Source organism: Notamacropus eugenii, chromosome 3 (assembly GCF_028372415.1).
Source record: "Notamacropus eugenii isolate mMacEug1 chromosome 3, mMacEug1.pri_v2, whole genome shotgun sequence".
Classification (NCBI taxonomy): Eukaryota; Metazoa; Chordata; class Mammalia; order Diprotodontia; family Macropodidae; genus Notamacropus; species Notamacropus eugenii.
The window spans coordinates 148111175-148130931 of record NC_092874.1 but is presented as its reverse complement, the minus strand read 5'-3'; the positions used below and the strand labels follow the sequence as shown (position 1 = coordinate 148130931).

Genomic DNA, 19757 nt, shown 5'->3' with positions numbered 1-19757 from the left:
ACACCTGGACATTGCCATGGCCATGGATCCTGAGAAACTAAACTCTAAAAGGATAACAAAATCCTCATTACATAAAACCCTTAAAAACATAATACTATTTCTCTTTGGTTATTTGAGCTTGATCTGTATTAAAGTAACTCTATTCCTACTAGCTTTCCTCTCCTGACCATCAATTTTCCTCCTATATTCCCACTTATTATCACTTTCCTTAGTTTTGCATATTAGTTCCTTTTTCTTTCCTGTTTTTAATCCTTCCCTTCTCCCTCCCTCCCCCCTCAGCTAAGGAGAATTCCCCTTCTTATTACTGTTTGTTTTTTATATTTCATTTTCTCTGCCTTTTTCTAAAAAGTATTTCTTTCCCTCATTCTCTTCATTTTTTATCTTTCCTTTCTGTATACTCTAGAATCCATTTCTTGGCTAATGGCACTGATATTTATTTACTGCTTCTTTATTCTTTGTATTCCTCATTGAAATAAAATTTTTCAGTTATCTATTTTGAATTTTTTCTTATAAACAGATTCTGACATTGCATACTAGAACTTACCCTTCTCCTTTTTTCTTGTTGTGCCTCACTCTTAGAAATACTTGTGGGTAATAGGGAGACTATAACTTCATGCCAGGAATCTTCTTATATCCTTGATAGTATAGTTCACTATTGACCTCTGCCCATTTTTACCCCATTTGTCTCTAAATCTCTTCCCTGGGTCTATGCCTTCCCATGTTTCTGGCTGTTCAGCTGCCTCTAAGAGCTTTGATTCTCCTTCTAAGGAAATATTTTCCTTCTCCTACTAAATTTCTGAAGTTAATATCCAATGGAAAGCCCTCCTCTGTCTCCATAGAATATTTTTCTCCTCCCATAGGAACATTCATCAGGGGTAACTCTTTTCACTACTGAAACAAGATTTTTCCCTTTCTTTTTCTCCTTTTTCAATCTCTCCCTGTGCCTCCTATAGGCTCTCATTTTTCTGAGAGACTATAAGAATTATTTCCCTTTCATTATTAGCTTTTGACTTAAATAAGAAACATCACGTTTCCCTCTATTGACTTCCTCCCCTTCTTTTATAAGCCTTCCCATGTATAATTTAGTCTTACACAAAAATACTGAGTAATCTGTAAGTAGGGTGTTGAGATTTAGTACATTCTGCTTAGGTTTGTTTCCCCAACATTACTTCTATTTGACTTCTGCTTTCACCTTTGTCTACAATTTAAAAACAAATCTCTTACTGGACTCTATTTTTACTTTGTTGTTGTTAATGATGTCCTTGGTTGCTACACTTATTTACCATTCATATATTTCTAATGTCTGAGATGTTTGAGAAGCAAATAATTTATTCAGATCTGTTTTCCCTTCTAGGAATGGTTCAGATATCTCTTTTTTCATGGGACATCCATCTTATTTCATTTACAGTTAGGCTCAGATCTGCAGTGTAGTCACTTTGAGCTGTACCTTGAATTCCTTTGACCTCCACAAAAAAAAAGTCTATTTCCTCCTATGGTTTCCGGCAGGTATAGAATAGTCTTGCATTATTTGAATTTTGTTTCCTTACTATTTGAAGGTCTTTCTCCTGGTCTCTTGAAGAATTTGTTTTTCATAAGTGGAACTGTTAAATTTAATCCCCACTTGTCTTGGAGCTTGGAGCCTGGGGTTTGTTTGTTTTTCTAGAAGAGATATGCAGATTTTTTTTCAATTGGAACTTTGTTTTCTGTGTTCAGAAGTTCTGAGCATAGTTCTTGAATTACTACTTGCATCATAATGTCAAGTTTTTTTGACTTGTCATGTTCTTGTTGATTTATAATTCTTAAATGGTCTCTATGCCTTCTATCTTTGAGATCAATATGTTTTGTTAGTACGGAGACCATGATTTCTTTTAATATTATTGTTTTTTGCTTCTCTTTTAAGGATAGTCTGCTATTATCTCTCATTTCTTTCATGTGATTTGCTACTATAGATTCTGATTTTTCTGTTCTGCCAATTACTTCAGCTATCTATGCCATAAATTCTGCTCTCATAATTCTTATTTTTCTTTTAATCCTGCCCCATACCCTCTGTTCCTCAGTTCTATGGCCCAATGACACAGAGTACTGCCATGCTGCTATCATAGCTTGAACAAACTGCAGTTTGGAATTGGATCTCTACAGTCTTGGTGGTGGTGGTGGCATGGCTAAGTAGGAAGTTGGAGTGTGGAATTGAGTTCTATTCCAAGAACAGATACATGTGTACTTCCCTTTCCTCCTTCCCTCAACTCTTTGGCCAATCTCTGTTGTACTGGAAGGTGCTGACACATTGTTAGTACAATCCAAGCAAATTTCTGCTGTCTGAAGTGTGGATTTCTACAATACTAGAGTAGGAGCATGGGGGTGCCAGAACATTTGAGGTGTAGGGTTGAATTCTGTTGAATAGTGGCTACTGAGAGCATGTTACGGGTTTGGGACTACTGGTCTTCTCTACTACTAGTTTACTCAGTTTTTACCTTGTTTGGGTCCTTGTCCTAGACACTGGAAGACAGTTGAAACTGTTTTATCTCTGGTTCATAATTCCTATTTTGGAGAGGTTTGGGAAGTCATGAATATTAGAAATAATGTCTAGTCCTTTATCTTGTTGATTGCTACATTAACTCTCTAATTGGTTTTCCTCAAATCTTTTCCTACCACACATAGCTGCTAAAGTGATTTTCCTTAATCAGAGATCTGACTATTTCATCACCCTATCCAAAAAATTCCAGAGGTTTTCTACTGCCACTAGCATTAAAAAATAAAAATGAATAAAAATAAATGAGCTGGCAAAGGAGAAATAACGCAAACATAGAAAGTTATTATGGGAATAGAGAAGACCGGGTTTAACCTTGAGAGGAGGATAATGAAGCAAAAAAAGCCTCTCTGACACCAAAGAGTAATATCAATGGGTCACCTGCCCAAAATGAATTCACAGAAGAACTTTTAAAAAAAGACTTTAAAAATCAAATGAGATTGAAGAAAATTTTTTTAAAAATAAGAACAATTCAAGAAAAATAAGATTATTAAAAGTTAACCAACTGGAAAAGGAGATCTAGAATCTTAAGGAAGAAAATGCCTCCTTGAAAAATTAGAATTGGACAATGGGAGGCCAGCAAAGTTATGAGACCAAGAAACAGTAAAACAAAATATAAAGAATGAAAAGATAGAACAGAATGTAAAACATCTCATAAGACAAACAACTGGTCTGGAAAACAGAACAAAAAAAGAAAACATAAGAATAATTGGATTGATACAATAATACAAGAAACAACTAAAGAAAATTGTCCTGAAGCGTTAGAACAAGAGGGGAGAATAGAAAGAGAAAAAAAATATACCAATCACCACCTGAAAGAGATCCTACAAGTCTACAGGAATATCATACTAAATTCTGAAACCCCGGGCTCAAGGACAAAATATGAGAAACAAATAAACAAACAAAAAAACAATTCAAATATTGCAGAGCCACAATTAGAATTATACAAGACCTAATAAGACCCTACACTAAAAGACCACAGGTCTTGGAACACTTATTACTGAAAAGCAAAAGAACTGGGTTTCTGGCTGAAAATATAACTAGCAAAGTTAAGCATAATCCTGAATGGGGAAAAAAATAGACATTCAATGAACTGCCAGACTTTCAGAATTTTATTGTAAAAAGACCTAACTTAATAGAAAGTTTGACATATAAGATCCAAGAGAAATATAAACATCAAAGAGTAATAACAAGGGACTCAATAAAGACAGTTTACTTTTTATATGAGGAAATGTAAACTTTATGTCTAAGATTGTAATTAGCAATTGAGTAGCTCAAAAGAAGGACTGGGGTAGAATAAGATGTAATTTTAAAAAGTAATACTGTCTAAGAAAAGGTAAAAAGAATAAATATCTTATACAAATGAGGTGTGAGAGGAAGCATTGATACAGAAGAATTAGATAGGGGAGGAGGGCTGGTAGTTCTGGAACCCTACTCTCATTAGGAATGGGTTAAAGAGGGAAAAATACATGTAAAATTCAGAAAGAAAGGAGGCAAAAGGGATAGAGGGGGGCAGAAGATAAAAGAGGGATTTTTAGAGGGAACCCTACTCACATTAGATCTGGGTTAAAGAAAGAACAATACATACACTTAGAAGGGAATAAAAGTCTTCTAAATTTATACAGAAATAAGAGAATGAGGGAATAGGATGGGGGGACATAGAAGGGAATCCAGATTAACAGAAATGGGATAAAAGAGGGAATAACATATATTTGGAAGGCAGCAAATCAACTCAATTTGGATCGAAGCAAGAAGGTAAAGAGGAAGGGAGGGAGGAGGGGAAGGGAGAAATCTTTGAAGGGGAAGTGGGAAAAATAATAGGAGGGCAAGGTAGAAGGCTGAAGTAAAGTAGAGGAGTCAAGAGAGATAGGAAATAAGAGACACACACAAACATAAAATAAAGATCAGGAGTTGAATTTATTAGAAAAAAAAGCAGAGGTGGTAATCATGCTCTCAAAGTTAAATTTAAAATAGATTTAATCAAAAGAGAAAAATAGAGATAACTACACTACATGTCAGCTACATTTATCAATATTGTTTTAGATGATTTAAAATAACTAGACAGTATAAGCTTGGAATATAAGATTGGAATGCTGTAGGAAATTATGAGTTGGTGGACTTAGAAAAATATGGAAAGATTTGGTTTTATCAAGGAAGATGTTATCTACCCTCAGAGAAACAGAATAAACAAATATAGTATGGTCTTACATAGATGCATATGAATGTATATGTCTATATGAGCAGGATTATAAATATATATATATATATATATATATATATATATATATATATATATATATATATATATATATATATATCTATATCCAAGTGTAATTGCAGTCTTCTTTGGGTGGAGGGAGGAGGAAAGGAGGAAAACAAGAACAAAGTAAAAAGTGTATAGCACAGAATAAAAGAAAATTTACAAGGAAGCAACAAAAAGTTGGACAGTTCTGAACACAATGTGTAGTATTTATTAAATAGGCTTTCTTGAAATGGAAATTTATTGCTGTATATTTTGAACATGTTTTTATGTTCTGCTGTGCACATGGCCATGCTTTTATTTTTCTTATTTTGTAATTAAGTTTATAATGTTTTTCTTTTCTTATTGAATACTTTTTTTAGTATTGAAGTTTAAAATAATTTAATTTAAAAAAACTTCTGAAAGTAGAAATATTTGTAGAAAAGAAGTTAGCCTGCTAAACGGAAATCAGACTTTGGAAATTTGGCCTAAGTTTATAGTAACCCACATTAACAAATGAACTGAAGAAACAAACTGAAAAAACATCTCCACATTTCCTACTTGGCAAAAAAACAAAAATGTAACCTAGTTTAACTTCTACACTGCCAAACAAAGAGAAAAAATTCATTAATTCAGCTTTCATTGAATTTGAGTCTTTATCATTTCCTTTAGTACTAAAATATATTTTCAGAACCTGGGATGCTGGTAGAAATAAACAGTGCCTGTTCAATGCTTTATGTATCTACTACAAATTTGTCAAGGGATAAAGAATCAACAAAACTCTTTCAGGAAGATTCCATTATATAAGGGCAATTATTAGCTGGATATGTACTTCACTGACAAAAGCATTCAATTCTCAGAAGATAGCTTATTACAGATGAAGAAAAATTCTTTCAACTACTGGTATCTTGAATGATTTTTACTTGTATAACATTCAAAAAGCATAAAGAGTTTTAAGTTAAAAAAATGCACTTTTGAGTCAATCAATAAGTATTTTTTAAATGCCTACTATGTGCTAAGCACTCTGATATTCACTAGGGAATATAAAGAAAGGCATAAGACAGACCTTGCTCTCAAGAAGCCCATGCATTAATGGGAGAGAAAACATGCAAACAATTATGTCAAATAAAGTATATACAGGAGAAATTGGAGATAATTATAGAAGGAAAGCACTAGTATTAAGGGGGATTGAGAAAGGCTTTTTGTAGAAGGTGGGATTTTAGCTGGAATTTGAAGGAAGTCAGGAGTCAGAAATGAAGGAGAGAATGTCAGGCATGGTGGACAACCAGCAAAAATGCCTGGAGTTGGGAGATGGGAGTATCTTGTACAAGAAACAAGGAGGTCAGCATTATCAGATTCCAGAATATATAGGAGGGAGTGGGGGAACTGAAGACTAGAAAAGTAGGAGGGGCACAGATTGTGATGGCCTTTAAATGCCAAACAGATGATTTTGAAATAAGCTTATTTTGTGGAAGATAAAGATTTCTTCAGAATAAGGCTGAATTTAGAAAAATGTGTATGTCAATGAATACTTTCATGTATTTCTACACAAATAAGGCAGGGTGACCCCATAACTTCAAGGACAGCATTTTATACTTTACAAATTGCAACTCATCAATGTAATTGGAAATGTATCTTAAAATTAAACAACAGTAAGATAATAAAATGGCAATATAACCCCAAAATATGCAATTGACCTATTATGCTTTAAAAATGGGGGAGTAGAGATGATCCAAGGCAACTCCAAAGGACCTGGGATGGAAAATGCTAACCACATCCAAAAGAAAGAACTATGGAGTCTGATTGCAGCGCAAAGTGTACTACTTTCACTTTCTTTTGTTTTTTTGTTTTTTCTTCCTCATAGTTTCACCTTTTTGTTCTGATTCTTCTTTCACAATATGAGTAATGTGAAAATATGTTTAACATGACTGTACATGTCTAATCTATATCAGACTGCTTGCTGTTTTGGGAGGGGGAAAGAAAGGAAGAAGAAAAATTTAGAACTCAAAATTTTACAAAAATGAATGCCAGAAAACTATCTTTACATGTAATTGGAAAAAAATAAAATACTGTAAGGGGTAAAAGGGGGCGAGGAAAGGAGAATGGGAAATGATGGTATCAGGACATGACTTCCTTGACTGATTAGAATGGCACAAAGAGAGCCATGAATGAATGAATGAAATGTTCTCTTGGCAATTTTAAGAAAGCAAGGTAATTGATTAACAAATAAATAAAGTGATGCCTTGGTCAACAGATTGTTCTTGAAATGTCTAAGCATCAAGCCTACAAGTCAGTATACTATGCTATCTATCTCACTTAGCTATTATGACATGGGAGCAGCAAGACCTAGTAGGGTCCCTGTCATGTAGACTGGACTGATTTTTTCTTAGCTTTTCCTAAGATCCTACCTCACAAAACTAACTTTCCCTTAAAAAGTCTTATAACTAGTGGTTCACAAGCTAAGGGTCCCTTTGATGTAGATAGTACACTATGGTAGAGCACTCTAAGCTCATACTGGTCTGATCAGCCACACACAGATACACTGCAACTGGACTCCAACATGGTGGTGTCATTAGGCTCTCTTTGAGAACAAAGGACAACCACCACCATGACCACCACCATGACACAGGTAGCCTCCTGTGGCCCAAAACATGAGAGTCTAGCATTGATGCATAATCAGGACCACCATGGCAAAAGCATAAGCAGGGAAGCTGCACTAAACTCAACGCATATTGTATTCTTGGTGACTGTCTTTTGCATTATATGTTAATTCTGGTTAACTATTAGATGGCCTGCAACTATAACATTTTGTTCCAATCTTGAGCCTGAACCAATGGACTGAATACGGGCAGATCTGGACAACAAGACAGTTTATCATTTGAGACAATGTGACTGCTTGCTCAGGAAGTTATGATCATTTTACCAAAACCTAAGCTTTTCATTTTTAAACAAAGGGATAATGGGGTTTCATAATCAAAACACTCTTATCAGTCCTAGTAAATGTAATTTTATTTAGTAGTTATATGAGAGAATGGGAAATATATTGGTAGTTAGAAAGAATGTTCTTTTACTCAACTTAGTCAATATTATGAAACAGAATTTTAAGTTACAAAGCAGCACTAAATATAAAAGTACATATTGAAAAAAAATGAAGGACCAAAGGGGCCTAGATTAAGTGATGGAGAGGGTCAGTGAGGTTACCTAGTCCAATGCTCTCATTTTGGATGAGAAAAACGAGGTTCAGAAATATTATGTCATATTTATGGTCATGCAACTGCTAGATTTCTGAAGTGGGATTCAGTGTACTGTCCACTACATCAATACTACCACCACGATTGATAATCATGGTTTTTCTCACTAAACTGTGTAGCAGCTCCCCCATATTCAGGGTTGTAGGCCTTCAAGGTCTAACAACAGATTGACCTTTTGTCTGGACCAACCACCTTGTTCACTGAAGCTGAAAAGGGATTGAACATTTTCTCCCAAACAAAATCCTCTAAACAGGGAAGCCTTTACCAAATGACAAAATAAAATGTATTGGTAATTTAAATTTCAAAATGTTTTAGAACATATTTCCAAACAAAATTGATATAGATGGTTAGAAGGCAATAATTTTTAAAGAAAAGTAACTGATATTTTAAGTGATTTAAGTATATTTTATATAGGCATTAATTTGAGAGGAAAACTATATTTTAATTTAGTGATCCAGGTAAATTTCTTCATCATAGACATATTAGTTTCATGCTTTAAAAAACAATATCTATAATAGATTCAATATTACCAATCTTGGGAGAGTAATACAACATTAATCAAATTGTTCTAACAAGAAAAATAAAGTGTACATATGGATGCGTAAGTAAAGGTATTTATATCAGGACACTATATGGAAAGAGTAAAACTGATTAATTTGAGGTTGACTGCCAAAGCTGAGAGAACAGATGGATGAAACCCTGCATGCGCAATGCTTGCTTAGGAAAATGAATGCATGATATTAATTATATAAGGCATCAATAAATTTATAACAATGACTAACTCAGGCTGACAAAGGCACCCTGTTATTTTTCAGACAACTAAATACCAAGAAAATGTGTGTTAGCATCTCTCCTTCCAAATCATTTATTTAAAATTTATATAACTGATAAATAGAGAACTAAATGACTTAAAATAGTTTGAAAAAAGAAATTTGACTAATTGTCCAAATCCTGGAACCCCAAGAATTTCTGGAAGGCACCTTAAAAAGCTCATTTAGTTCAACTCACTTTCTCTAAAGCTGAGGGAGTGAAGATCCCCAAAGGATAAATGATCAGTCCCAGTTCACAGAACTTAGAGATGCTAGAACTAGCATTAAGGAATACTAAAACCTTAAGTATACTATCATTGCCAGTTTTCATCTCAGTCCTTTCATTCCCTTAATTGCCATCCAATGGGAAAACTAGATTTGCTTTAGAGAAATTCACTGTATAATAAAAATCCATGGGATACATCTACTTCACTATGCTAGTGATATCTACAAACATCACATACTCAACACAAATGTATTTACCTGTTGAGAAACTGATGTGGCTTTCTGGAGAGCAGAGTACAAAAGACCTTAAGGACCAACAAACAACTTGGAAGCTATGCTGAGCTGAATCAACATGATGTCCTCACTGAATATCCTTGTTCAAAATCCCCTTCCCCTGCTGTGTCTAAGTAAGCCTCCTTTATTTAACTGTTGGATGATTTAAAAAAGTTTCATTTCACTCCAATATTGATTGAGGGATCAGATTGACTGGTCAGCCCTGGTTCTTAAACACATGTGTTAAAGTCACCCAAAAGAAAAGGAATATCAAAACCATGTTGGTTCATTTTTCCCCCATTTTTCTCACACCTATAATTTCATTAAAAACATAACAGCATACCTTAACTATTTCTTCAATGAAACAAATATGTGAAACAGGGTCTCTCTTCTTGGCTAATACTTTTTGCAAATGTTGAACCTGAGAGAGAGAGAGAAAGAGAGAGAATATTTGTTAAATAATCATCATCAGTCTGTTTTCTCATTGAACACAAAGAACATGAAACTTCTATGAACCTATATACCTGTCCACAGGCAGCACAAATCTGATCCATCAGTTTTTCCATATTTGTCCAGAGAGCAGCACGGAAGGCCGGAGAGTTTCCTGGGGCTGGCATAGTAGATCGTCCAGGGCCTCCTATTAATATATAAAAAGGATGCATTTCAAGAAAATGTAATTTTCAAGTTCTGTTAAATAAGCAGAAAACCAACCAAAGCATATATGCTTCAATAATTCAAGGACCTGTCATTTCACTAGTAAGGGTCCTAGCTCCACTGCTACAGATTTCAACTCCAGCAGAGAACTGTTCAGGCATTATTGCTGAAAATTAATGACTTTGTGCTCTGTTGGTGTAGCCTTTGGGAATTCAGGGTCACCACCATAATTAAGTACAGAATTAGGTCTTTATGTAAAATGGGAAATTATAAATCATTTTTTTTTTTTGCACTAAGCCTAACTCAGGCCAGTCCAGATTCTCAGACCAGGAAATTAGAATGCAATGAGATACTGGTGGACCATAAAAGAAAATTGAAAATCACATTAATAATAAAAAAATTTAAGAGTATACAATTACTGATTAAATTCAAATAAAACATGAATCACTTCTGCATCTTCATTCACAATAATTGATAACATTAAGTCAGAAAGGCAACCCTGCAGGGTAATTCAAATTCCGCAAAAACTTCTGCAGCACCAATTTCCTATAGGCTGTGAGTCTTTTATACCTCAAGGGATAAGGAAGTCAAAAGAATAATTCAAGCCTAAGACTCTCTTTCCTGGCCAGGAAAACAAAATCATAAAGATGGTCTCCTAGCTCTTAAAGGAGACTAGAATATTCTACATAATATAGGTAGACGTCCCCATCACACCATTTCTTTTAGAAAAAAATGTCACATGATGTTACATAACAGGAAGTTATAGTTCCAAACAAAGACACAAGAAAGTTAAAATGGAATTACGATTACAAACTAGAGATACAGATTAAAGGGAGGACTCTCTCTTAAGTGGCCATCTTAGCAATCTCTGCTTCAATCAAGGAAAAAAATCATGAAAACTAGCTACTATGAATTTGTACTCTGTTGGACTTTTCTCTTGTTTGTTTTTGTGTAGCTCTCATGAGAATCTGTATAATAGGCCTTATAGAGGCATACAGAAATACATTATTTTCTTGGCGATTTAAAAGAGACAACCAGGAAAGGAAGTCTATGCCCTCAACAAATAAGAATAGGCTCAACTCAAATTTTATAGAATTAATGAGCTTTGAAAATTAATTCCAAGGTTTTATATGCATTGTTAAGGGCATAAAGATACAGAATTAAGGGAAGCAGCACTGCCTTATATGCAAATCACGAATCTTATTAACTGCCTTCTGTGTATAAAAGCACAAAGTACAGAAGCCTAGCAGAAGGATGTCAAAAATACCTTGGACCAAAGTTTGTGGAATGTGTTATGAAAATTTTTTTACAGTGTTAAAAGTACAAAAATCAAAAGAAGGTGCATTAACAATAAAAGAGATGGGAAAAATATTTTGAGACAGGCCTAATCTTGGCCAGCCCAGTGATTCAGGCTCAGGGGTTAAATTCAATGAGAAATCTGTGGACCATAGAATGCAAAACAAAACAAAACAAACAAACAAACAAAAAAAAAAACAAACAAACAAATTTACTAATGACAAGAAATTAAAAGGATACAATTTCTAAAGTTAAAAAGGATTTAAAATGCTACCTCCCTCAATGATCACAGTCATCACAAATAGCCAAAATAGGTCAGGAGAGCATTTTCCACAGGCAAAAGAGACTCCAATAAAGTGTCTACCACTGATTCCCACTTCGCTAAGGCTTTTATGCCTCAAGGAGTAAGGAAATCACTCTGATAAAGGACTAGCCCAGTCTGCTATCTGGGGACCTGTGTGGGCCAGAAGGAAGAGGAAGAGAGTGAGGGGGTGGGGTTAAAGGCAGACTTCCAACTTCAGCAACATGTGAGTATGGCAATTTTGTCATCCTTTCTCACTGATTGCCCAAAGGCTTGGTCACTGTGATTTCTTAAAAAGATTTCTTAGTATATACTAGCCCTTCGTGGCAAGGTCTCAAAATTTTCTAGAGAAACAACTCTAGCATAAATTGAATTGGAGGAGGATTTTATTACAAATAATAAAAATTATCTTAAAAGAGTGGGGGTAATGTAAGGGGCAATTTATAGTTGGTGTTCTGATATAAAAACAATTATGATGACCAGGAAAGGTTAATAGCTTTTTGCATGAAATCTGTCCAGAGACTGAGCTCTTATTCCATACTGACAACCAGTGTTTCTCATTGGAGCAGAGTACCAAATTGCAGCTTTCTCAGAGGCCTCTAACGAGGTGACATCATGTTCACCTATGAGGACTGAATGAAGAATCCTTTTTACCTTCATCTAGGGACTTAAGATTAACACTAAGAGAGCTAAATAGCCACCTTTTTTACCCTCTTGAGGAGCAGCTTAACTAGTGTGGTAGAAGGAAGCAGTACAGCCCAGCTTCCCCCACAACTACTCCAAATAAGATCTTAGAAGAGGACCAGACTAAAGGGAAATCAAAGGAGAAATCTTTCATTTTCCAACATAAATTATGGATTTGGCCCAAGGACTAGTAAGTAATCAGAGGTTGTTGCTGTTTAGTTGTTTTTCAGTTGTGTCTGAGTCTTTATGACCTCATTTAGGGTTTTCTTGACAAATTACTCCAACATCTTGGGCATTTTCTTCTCCAGTTCATTTTACAGATGAGGAAACTGAGGTAAACAGGATTAAGTGACTTGCCTAGGGTCACACAGCTAGTCAGTGTCTGAGACCAGATGTGAACTGAAGATGAGTCTTCCTGACTCCAGATCCACCACTCTATCCACTGTGCCACCTACTTGCCCAGTAACAAGGGTCATAACCATGAAAAGGCTGGCTAGCAGGGTAATCTCTCTGGCCCCAGGGCAAGATCCTCTGGGCTCGGACATGGGGTATACCTATACATATATCAATATTGCTCAAACTCAGGCTAGGCTAGCAGTGAGGCTACTCTGACTACAGAGTAGACTGTAGACTTTGACCTCAGGCTCACACTAGGGCTGGGCAAAACACTGCAGTCACTCATCTTAGGGGGATCACCTGGTAAATGGCTAAATAAGTTATGAAATGGAATGTTACTATGTTGTAAGAAGAAATGAAGATGATATTCACAGTGCTTGGCACATGGTAGTTGTTTAGTAAATGCTTATTGACTGATTCTTAAAAACACAACAACTGAGCTTGTTTTATGGCACAACCACAAGACTACATCCTAGCCCTGATAAATGATGATCGTTTTCTCCATTACATGCTATTAGAATCTGGATGTAGGGATTGGCTTTTAGTTTAGTTTTTGCTTTAAGGTAATCCCTTCTCTATTCAAATTTAAAACACTACTTTATTCTTTTCCCATGCATTCTTCAAATCTATACTATAAATATTTAATACCTATCTTTTGTCTACAGACAGATTTCTTCTGGAGTGCATGGATCATATTTTATTCATATTTGTACCTTCTACTGCCTAGGAAAGAGCCCTACATATAGTAATTATTAAATAAATGTTTGTTGAATTGAGTGAAACTACCATTTGGTCAGTTCAACTAGTTAATCATATGGCCAGAAAAAAAATGCATAAAAATTCTGAAACATAACTTCTCTTACTTTTAATTTTATGCTAAAAATAAATTATTAGGTTACCCTGAAGTCTAAACATTACAAATACTATTTAAAAAGACTTCACAGATATAAACACAAAAGCAAAAAGTAAAATATATTCATACCTCTCATGGTTGTTTGGGAAGGCTGAGTCAAAACTTTGATGTCTAATGCACTGTTTATGTTTTCTTCCAGAGAAGCACAATATCCCTCTACAACACTGGTAATAGTATCTTTCAAAGTTCCAAGATTATGGAACACCTGAAGAGCTGTTCCCACTTGAGTTGGGTTCTTTAAAAGAGAAAGAAAGAAAACCATTACCAATAATTTCTGGACTTTTAACTTTCAGCAGTATCTAATGCTGTCTTCATGAGTCACAATTTTCACATTTTAAAATTTTTAAAAAGTTAAATAAATTCAATGCATCCAGAAGAAATGCTCTATCTTCTCCTTCTGCTATGCCTTCCTCATTAATACAAGTTAAATCTTAACAATGGGAGAGGGCTCATAATGAATCAGTCACCAGATCAATGGTACTCTCAGACAAGATGGTACTAGCAGCTGGGAAAATGGTATAGATTATGGAAAGGCCTTCTGCAAAAAGTGGGATCTGAGCTGAGTCTTAGAAGAAGCTAGGAAAACTAAAGGTCAAAGATGACAGGGCAGAGCATTTCACATACAGACAATAATGGATTGAGATTGTCAGACCTATACTTTAGAAAAATAATCTTGGCATCTGAGTAAAGGATGGACTCAAGCAGGGAGGGTCAAGGCAGTGAGACCAATTAGAAGGCTACTACAGTAGTCCAAACAAGGAGTAACTAGGGTCTAAACTAAGGCTGTGGTTGTATGAGTAAAGAGAATGGAACATATAGGAGATAGGTTTTAAAGGTATCAATGGCAAAATGAATGGTTAGAGACTTGGCCGTGGAGTCAGGAAGACTTGGGTTCAAGAAGGGTCTCTGAATCATACTCTCTATGTGAAAGCAGCTCATTGGGTAAACTTTGCTTAGCAAAAGCATATTAATGAAACTTCACACTTGGTACCTATTACTGAAAACAGACTTCTTAAAAATGAGCTATAACTCTCATATGGAAATCATTAGGATTTTATCTGCTTCAAGACAGTGTGGATCTCCTCACAGCTGTCACAAAGGTTTGTGCATGGAAAAAGCAACAACTCTGGCTACATTTATTCACCATCATTTAATCAACATTTATTAAACACCAGATAGACGCTGTGGGGATACAGAGGTGAGTAAAGACAGTTTGCTGTTCTTAAGTGTCTGCTGCCACCTTCAATTTTGTTTCTTTTCTTTCTTTTTAAATTTTATTTTAAAACTTATTTATGGCTTGTTTTTATACTATAACTTCATTTCCTCTTTTTTAAATTAATCCTCCCCCACCACTAACCCTTTCCTTGAGCAAATAATCAAACCCCTACCAAATCCCTATCCACAATCCCAAAAAATAAAGTCCTTAATACATAGTTGCATAGTTCAGGAAAACATATTTTTCAGGTATGAAAATGTATGCCTTTTTCTGCCTTGTAAGTTCATCAACTTTCTGTCAGGAGGTGAATATTTCATCTTTATTCTTTTGGACCCATGGTTTATCTTTTCAGTGATCCCAGTTCTAAAGTCTTTTAAAATTGTTTTCCTCCTTAATATCATCATTGTATATGGGTGTGTGATGGGGCTACCAAAGCAAGCAATAGTCCACATCCATTGTTGAACCCCCTGAGGGAACTGAGCCCTGTGTGGCAGCCCTGCCCCCTCCTGAGTAGCTGATCTTAATCTCACACTGAATAGTGGTTCTGCTCCCATCTAAAGCCCCTGAGGCTTTACAGCAGCTCATCTGAATCTCAGCCCCCAGTGCTGGCTTAGTGGAACTGAAGGTGAGGTGGTTGTGGAGAGGAAACTCAGAAGTCAAGTAACTGGCTGGGAAAATGCCCAAAAAAGGGGAAAAAAAATAAGACCACAGAAGGTTACTTTCTTGGGGAACAGGTGTGTCTCCCCCCCATCCTTTCAGATGAGGAAGAACAAGGCATACTGTCAGAGGAAGTCAAGGCTTCTGCCTCCAGGGCCTCCAAAGGGAACTTAAACTTGGCTCAGGCAATAGAAGACGTTAAAAAAACAAGTTAGCAGCTTACTTAAGGAGAATCAAAAAAATGCTGAGGAAAATAAAAGCTTTAAAAAGAGGCTAACTCAACTGGAAAAAGAGGTCCAAAAAACCAATGAGGAGAAGGAGGTTTTAAAAAGCAAAATTAGCCAAATGGTGGAGAAGGTTCAAAAGCCCACTGAACAAAGTAATTTGTTGAAAGAGAGAACTGAGTTCAGGGAAATGAATGACTATGAGTTAAACCAAGCAGTTAGTAAACAAAACCAAAAATTTCAAAAAAATAGAAGATAATGTGAAACATCTCATTGGAAAAACAACTGACCTGGAAAATAGATCCAGGAGAAACAATTTTAAAATTATGGGACTACCTGAAAGCCATGATCAAAAAAAGGAGCCTAGACATTACGTTCCATGAAATTATCAAGGAAAACTGCCCTGATATTCTAGAACCAGAGGGCAAAATAAATATTGAGAGAATTCACTGATCACCTCCTGAAAGAGACCTGAACAGAGAAACTCCTAGGAATATTGTGGCCAAATTTCAGGGTTCCCAGATCAAGGAGAAAATACTGCAAGCAGCTAGAAAGAAACAATTTGAGTACTGTGGAATACAATCAGGATAACACAAGATCTGGCAGCTTCAACATTAAGAGATTAAAGGGCTTGGAAAGGGATATTTCAGAGGTCAAAGAAACTGGGATTGAAACCAAGAATCACCTACCCAGCAAATCTGAGTATAATACTTCAAGGGAATAAATGGTCATTCAATGATATAGAGGATTTTCAATCATTCATACTGAGGAAAAGACCAGATCTGTATAGAAAATTTGACTTCCCAAGACAAGAATCAAGAAAAGCATGAAAAGGTAAACAGGAAAGATAAATCATAAAAGACTCTCTAAAGCTCAACTGTTTACATTACTACATGGAAAGCAAGTATTTATAACTCTTGAATCTTTTCTCAGTATTTGGGTAGATGGAGAGATTGTACATACACACACACACACACACACACATACACACACACACACATATATATAGATAGAGAATACAGGGTATGTTGAATAAGAAGAGATGATATCCACACAAAAAACAAAATAAAATAAAATAAAAAGTAAGGGGTGAAGGAGGAAAATACTGGGAAGAGAAAGGGAGAAATTGGAACGGGACAGGCTATAACTCATAAAAGAGATAAGAAAAATCTTGTTCAATGGAGGAGAAAAGGGAGAAGGGGAGAGGGGAAAAATGAAGCTACTCTCTCCATATGTGGCTGAAGGAGGAAATAACATGCTCACTAAATTTGATATGAAAATTTATATCACACCACAGGAAAGTAGAAAAGGAGGCAATAAGTGGAATGGGGGGAATGTTAGAAGGTAGAGCAAATGGGAGCAGGGAGTCACTGGAAATAAACACTTTCAAGAAGGGACAAGGTCAATTGTGGGGGAAAAAATAAGGAGGGATAGAATAGGACAGAGTGCAATATAATTAGTATTACACAACATGATTATTATGGAAGTCTTTTGCAAAACAACACATACTTAGTCTGTACTGAATTGCTTGCCTTCTCAGTGGGGCTGGGGGGGGTGGGGCTGAGAGAGAGAAGTTGGAATTCAAAGTATTAGCAACGAATGTTGAGAATTTTTATTGCATATAATTGGGAAATAAGAAATACAGGGAATGGGGTACAGAAATTTTTCTTGCCCTACAAGAAAAGAGAGAAGATGGGGATAAGGGAAGGGTGGGGTGTGATAGAAGGGAGGGTACATTGAGGGAAGGAGTAATCAGAATGCAAGGTATTAGGAAGTGGGGGGAGGGGAGTCATGGGGAGAAAAATTGGACATGTTACAAAGTAAGGTAAAAGCAATTAGTATTAAAACAATTGACTAAATTACTGAGAATAAATCAATGACATCTTTAGTTTAGGAAAAAGAATTTTAGTCTAAATTTCTTAGAGGAAGGTAACCTCATGCAAAATTTGGCATTGATGGAAAAGTTAAGGTTTTAATGGTAAATTTGATTTTATGATTGCTATTTAATCAAGAACTAGAACATGTATAGAAAGGCTTGTAAGCCACTTAAGACTTGCCTCAAAAGATGTTCCTCAGCCAAAGTGAAATTATAATCATATTTGAAACCTGGTTATTGGACCTTGCCATTTTTAGATGCTATGGGACTATTAAGCGACTGTTCTTCTCAGTCTAACTCCAGGTATGGATAGCAAGAAAGACAGTCTGAGCTTCCAATTCATGATGCCAGTAAGCCAGAGAGACGTTGGTATGAACTGCAAAAGGTGATCTCATGGGAAAGGTGGGAGGGTAGCTGTTCAGCCTGGGCTGAGGTAGGATTCTCCTGACTCAATTTCCCTACTGACACCTGGCAGACTTTAAGCGTGATTGAATGCAAGTGGACAATCTAATATCTGCCTGGAATTGACATGAAGTTGGGGAGATATTTTATCCCTGCAATGTCCCTACTCTTGGTGGCAACTTCCTATAGTCAAAAGGTTTGTAAGCTTAATATCAGATCTATTCAGTTATAGATTATTGGTAGAGGAACATTCGAGGTTAAGTCTAAAATTAAGTTATCAGGCATGGGACTTTAGACCAACACCAATAAGTTAGGGTCCTTTAATTCTTAGTAATACTGTGGAGACAACTAGGTCAAGAGTTTGTGAAGTTAGCAACATAAATACTATTTGTGTCTCAGTTGGTTAATGTTTAAAAAAAAAAAATTCTTATGTGGTCCATATTGTAAACGCTTTAAAAAGAAGTATCACCTGACCATAAGTTTGAATTGTTTTATGTTATAAACTGTGTTAAAAATGAAAAATAAAATTAAAAAAGCAAAAAAACCCAAAAAGCACTGCTACAAATTGTTTTGTACATATAGGTGCTTTGCCCTTTCCCTTTGGATTTAAAATTTTTTTTGGAGAGCTGGCAGTATACATTGATCTTCAAAGGCAATAATGCTTTTCTTCAATTTCTAAAACAGTAACGATCCCAATAAAACAGTGTGTTAAGGAAGTGAATGTACAGTAATATATAACAACCACAGCCTAACATGTAAATGTGTATTGCCCAACTCAATAACTTTAAATTTTGTCTTTCATTTGTAATGGTCTGTTCTTAGAAACATACACTTAATAAGTTGATACTGCATTTATTTTAAAATAATAGTCCAAAGTTTAAAAATATGACAAATATTACATCTAAAACATTTCTGCTATTTAAAAAGAAAGAAAAAATTTATTGAACGTGCACAATAGAATCAAATTAAATAAAATATCAGGAAACAAATGGTTGGCAGATAACAATATCTTCTGTGAACGATTTTTTAAAAGCTCAAACTCAAACCATATGGGCATTGTTTCAATTTATAAACTATTCTTGCTGATGCCAAATATTTTGACCTGGTTATAAAAGAATTTCAGTCTAGGGCACACTGTGAACCCATAACTACCCAACAAAGGTTAACAGGAAAATAAACACACTCTTTTTTGAGTTACAGCTTTAACTTATAGGTAAAATACTGTATTTGGAAACGACATCATCAAATTTCTTTATATGAGCAATTTCATAGGCCACTTTCATCTCACAAAACCCAAAATGTACAGTTATTAAATTCTTAAGTTTCTTGAAATTAATGAAAAGCTCTCAAACATACCTTCTATCTCTGACAAATGTGTTCTCTAATATCAGTCAAACGATGTTTTTCATTGGTAAAACTTTATTTGATATTAAAAATTTAACATTATTTCATTTAATGGCATCTGTTTGAAATCGACTCCACAAGTTCCACACAGAAGTTTCACTGCTGTGCAGAGATGGTGCTGGGTTCTTGAAAGCTCTAAGTTTTACCAAGCCACAAAGGTTATGTTCTTAGCAAATGACTGTATGCTATGCAATGACCCATAATGAATATAGAAAGATTTACCGCCAGAAGATTGGACACTAAACAGTGAATATTTTGGTTGTGGTAACCTCTTGCAGGAAATATGCTTGTAAGTGTTAAGAATCATTCAATTTATAGATTACCAATAAACGTTAACGTGGTTGTTGGAATTCTAAATGTGGGATCATTTTCCAACTGCAAAGAAGTAGACACAGCATTAGAGATACTAA

The 19757-nt window shown here is 35.3% G+C and overlaps 1 protein-coding gene across 4 annotated transcripts in view; it reads right to left on the bottom strand.

Moving 5' to 3' along the window:
- COG5 (component of oligomeric golgi complex 5) overlaps window positions 1-19757 on the bottom strand; it is a 385795-nt gene that overhangs the window by 134150 nt on the left and 231888 nt on the right. For all 4 annotated transcript variants that reach the window (XM_072653056.1, XM_072653057.1, XM_072653058.1 and 1 more), the window contains 3 exons: window positions 13638-13803; window positions 9849-9961; window positions 9668-9745 (listed from right to left, as the gene is read on the bottom strand). In XM_072653056.1, coding sequence (XP_072509157.1) covers window positions 9668-9745; window positions 9849-9961; window positions 13638-13803 — 357 coding nt within the window. The remainder of the gene's footprint in view (window positions 1-9667; window positions 9746-9848; window positions 9962-13637; window positions 13804-19757) is intronic.